At 60.1% G+C, this 4222-nt stretch overlaps 1 protein-coding gene across 1 annotated transcript in view; it reads right to left on the bottom strand.

Annotated features, from left to right (window-relative positions):
* The window catches only part of LOC104495923 (acetyl-CoA carboxylase 2-like), an 18540-nt gene that overhangs the window by 1396 nt on the left and 12922 nt on the right, over window positions 1-4222 (bottom strand). The window contains exons 29-38 of the mRNA XM_010138972.1: window positions 3775-3895; window positions 3450-3560; window positions 3109-3252; window positions 2904-3024; window positions 2668-2764; window positions 2431-2527; window positions 2075-2210; window positions 1579-1756; window positions 1003-1115; window positions 195-349 (exon numbers count right to left, since the gene is read on the bottom strand). Of these exons, the coding sequence (XP_010137274.1) occupies window positions 195-349; window positions 1003-1115; window positions 1579-1756; window positions 2075-2210; window positions 2431-2527; window positions 2668-2764; window positions 2904-3024; window positions 3109-3252; window positions 3450-3560; window positions 3775-3895 (1273 nt within the window). The remainder of the gene's footprint in view (window positions 1-194; window positions 350-1002; window positions 1116-1578; window positions 1757-2074; window positions 2211-2430; window positions 2528-2667; window positions 2765-2903; window positions 3025-3108; window positions 3253-3449; window positions 3561-3774; window positions 3896-4222) is intronic.

Genomic DNA, 4222 nt, shown 5'->3' with positions numbered 1-4222 from the left:
TGCAGAGGCTGCTCCCTCGCAGCTGGGGCCGGCAGTTTTGACGGCAGCTCTGCTGGGCTGGAGCAGAGGGCAGCAGCCGGGGCAGGAACCCCTGGGCACAGTGAGCCGCCCCGGGAAGGGACTTTGTCGCTCACCTTTGTACCACCACTAGAAACCCCCTGTGCTGAGCACCTTCCACCACTGCCCCGGCTCACCGTGATGACGCCTTTCTCCTGCATGCGGCCCGGGGTGTCGTGCAGGTCGGCGAAGCGCACAGCCACCTGGTAGTACATGGGCAGGAGAAGGTCCTCCCGGGCCTTGAGCTGCTTCTCCAGCTCCCTGCGCTGCTCCTCGGACAGCTCGGGGGTCCCTGTGGGACACGCCATGCTGAGCAGCCACCCGCTGCCCCTGTGCCAGGGTCCTCAGGCCACCGCAGGGTCTGGGCTCTGCTCCCTGCTCCTACAGCAAGTCACCCACACCAAGAAAAGGGGCGCCCAGCGCTGCATCCCTTTGCTCGGGCACATTTACACCCCTGCGTAGAGCCCAGCCACAGAAGGTCATGGCCACAAAGGGGCTGCCCCCCCTTGTGTGCCTCCACAAGAGAGGTGGGAGGTGGCATTAGCAAGGATTTTGTGGACCTGTGTTCGAGCAGGGTGGAGGGGCATGGGGACCTCCCAACACAGCCCCACCATCCGCTGCAGGCAGGAGCCAGTATCAGGGCAAAAGGAGACACGGTGCATTCAAGGCAGCCTCTGTGCAGCTCTGTAATGACGACACATCTCAGCCGGTACTGGAGCAGCATGGCCACTGCTGCTCTTCCTCTCAAAGCGTGGGACAGCAGTCCGGCACCCTGTGCCCCAGCAGACACGGGTGTTCTACAGTACCACCACAGCCCTCGGCAGGCTCCACCACCAGAAAAGCCGTAAAGAAGTTTCATAGAGAAACCGTAGGGGATTTCCTTCCCACCACAGTGTTTGAGCTTACCACGACCAATGCCCACAAGAAAAAACACTCTTCTCTTACCCAGCTGCTCAGCGAGCTTGGCATAGACTGTGTCGATCCTTCTCATGGTCTTCACCAGGTCTTTCTTTCTGAACTTGATCTCCACTGTTCCTCCAGGCTCCAAAATGCCTCCCCTGGAACGAAAGTTTGGTAAGGCAGTGACTGGTCTGCATGGGAGAATAAATCCTGGGACAAGAGGTCCAGACCACGCTCTCTCGTAAGCATTAGGGAGACAAAAAACCTAAAAGGGCTTTGTTTCCAGTCTGGGATTCTTCTCTACCCTCCCAGTCTTTACCGCTTGCTCCAAGGTGCATCAATTCAGGTTAGAGAAAAGGCCTCCTGACCCCCAGAACTCTGTTTTACTGGCCTGTGGCCTTTGCTGGACGCAGAACATCCCCAAGAAGGTACCTGCCTCGCTGCTCTGTAAGAACCCTGGAACTTTTAGTCGACAGCTTTGGTTGACTCAAGGGTGAGCACTACCCACCCTAGCGATGGGAGGTGTCTGCCAGCGGGACTAGGGCTCTGCAGACCTGTGCACCGGCTCTCACTTCCCTGCACGGGGGCTGTGGAGGACACACGCGTGTTTTGGGTGCTGACCTGCTCTCCTTGTCTGCGTAGAGCTCCACGTACAGGGGGTTGATGGTGGGGTCGATGACCACCCAGGAGCCTCCCCGCAGCTCCGCGTGCGGGGGGATGTAGACCAGGACGGGCTGCTTAAAATCCCGGATGCTATCGACAATGAAGGCGCCGAACTTCAGCATTTGGTCGTACATGTCTGAAAGGCAAAAGGACTCAGGGACTGGGTGCCCCGACTGCCGTGGACCAGGCTATTGTCCCTTGCCCCGTTCTTGCTGCCCAAAGCCACCTTCTCCCTTGGAGAGTCCAAAGAAGCCCCAAAACCAGCCCAGCAGGAAGCCACCAATCCCTGCGACCTGGGTCCTGGCGATGCCCTATCACCTCCCAGCCCAGCCCTACATCCCGGAGTGGTGGGGTAGGACCCTGCTAGGCTGGCTCATCCCAGGACCCTGTGGGGTGGCAGGAGCGCTGTCAGTACGTCATGGCACCGGGATGGGGGCAGCCCAAGCGCAGGTACCTTTCATGCCGCTGGAGAAGCCTCGCCAGTTGGCAAAGATCAACAGCGGGAGATGCTCCCGGTTGAAGTCCCGAATGGCCTGGGCTGTTTTATAAGCGGAGTCCGGAAACCAGACCTGCCCAGCCTGCTGGATTATCTGCGAAAGACGGCAAGCGGTAGTGCTGAGACCGGTGCTTCCTGGCACACCACCCTGGCCGGGTGGGTGCACGTGGTGTGCAAGAGCTGGAAGAAAAACTGACGAAGCACCCTCGATTTCACCAGACTTTAAGGAAAATCAAGATATGCCGAAGGATTATGCTAAGCTTTTTCCCTGCTCTGCCTTACAACCTCCTCCCCTCTACGGTCTCCCCACTCACCTTCGCCTCTGATTCCGGGTTGGCAGGGTCCGCCGGAATTGTCACCTCCACAGTGCGGGTCTCCACAGCGATGACACCCACCGGGAGACCTCCCAGCCTGCAGAGAGGCAGAGTGGCCTCAGCAGAGGCCAGTTCCCCTCCACGCTGCTCCCCAGGGCTTGAGTGTGTTCCACCATGCGTGCAGCCTCCCCGCATCGCTCCCCGCCCCAGGGCTCCATCCCCTGCTCCCGGCAGTACCTCGCTCTGCCAACCACAACAGTCTGAGCCCACGGCTTCATGATCTCCAGGAAGCTGCCCTGGTCGAAGAAGCCGCTCTGCCAAGTCCCCTTGAGAGCTGCGGAGCACAGGGAGAAGCAGAGCCAGGCAGTGGTGAGCTCTGAAGGGCTCCCTGGGCACCAACCCGCAGCAGAAAGCGCCTTCTGCAGCCACGTTTGGGAGCGTTGCTGCAGAGGTCCCAGGCTGCCCTCACTTACTGGGATGGGGTCTCCCTGCCAGCATCCACCTGGGGTCGTAGGGGACTTTGGAAGGGACAAAATCAATTTCTCTTTCGATGGGGTCACTCACAGCAGCGATGGGCACTGGGCTCCGGTTATCCTGTGAGGGAGAGCCCCGAAGAGCAGGTCACTGGTAGGGTTATGAGGTAACAGCCCACACCGCCGTCCTGCAGCACCCTCCTACCTTGGGGATGTAGGAGAGCCACTGCAGGATGGTGTAGACCCCCTCGAAGTCATCCGGGACAGTGACGTGGGAAACGCCGTTATTGTGCATGATCTGCACGCCTCCCAGCTGGTTATTGGACGTGTAAACCTCACGTCCCAGCACCTGGGCAGAACCAGCAACGGGAGCACAGCTCGGTCTCTGCTGACACAGGAGCTGCTCCTCCAGGCTCTGTTCGTTAAGCCGAATCTCTGTCCAGCCACGTTCCCTTTGATTTCGCCACCTCTTCCCACGGGACAGGGACAGAGCCCAGCGGCGTGAGGGACAGTGCCGAGAGAGGACACGAGGCCGGAGCGCGGTACCTTGTTGAGAGCCGTGACGCCGGTGAGGATGATGTGGGAGTTCTCCACCTGGATGACACGCGGCCCCAGCCTCAACAGGTACGCGCCGATCCCGATGGCACGGCAGGTCACCTGGGCACACACACGAGGCCATCAGTGGTGGGGGGGGTTACTGGGAAGGAAGGGCTGCAGCGGAGGCCTCGGGCACTGGGAGAAGATGCTCTGCGGGGGTCTGCACAGCTGGGTCACACCAGGTTGTTTGTTGCATCCTGTTATTCCCCCAGGGTGACCTTAAAGCACGTAGGAGAGGGGAGGAGCGGAGCAGGGGAAGGGCCCACGGCTGTACCATGCTGATGGTCACTATTTCATCGTACGCGCGAGAAGACTCCCCGGCAATTGTACCAGCAGCTCTCAGGTTTTCCACCCCAAGTCCGTTCTCCTTTCCAATGATGTCCAGGAGGACGTACCTGCGGGCAAAGCAGAGCCACGGTGGTGTGGGCAGGAGAGGCGGAAGCACTCGCTTGCCTGATGCATCTGTGATGGTCACTATTTCATCGTACGCGCGAGAAGACTCCCCGGCAATTGTACCAGCAGCTCTCAGGTTTTCCACCCCAAGTCCGTTCTCCTTTCCAATGATGTCCAGGAGGACGTACCTGCGGGCAAAGCAGAGCCACGGTGGTGTGGGCAGGAGAGGCGGAAGCACTCGCTTGCCTGATGCATCTGGCAGGACGTGGGAGCTGTGTCCTGGCAGGGGTGTAAGCAGGGCTTGGGGTGGCTCTGGTGAGCGCAGGGGA

This window comes from Buceros rhinoceros, unplaced genomic scaffold (genome assembly GCF_000710305.1).
Source record: "Buceros rhinoceros silvestris isolate BGI_N320 unplaced genomic scaffold, ASM71030v1 scaffold18346, whole genome shotgun sequence".
NCBI lineage: Eukaryota > Metazoa > Chordata > Aves > Bucerotiformes > Bucerotidae > Buceros > Buceros rhinoceros.
This window is presented reverse-complemented; position numbering and strand designations above follow the sequence as displayed.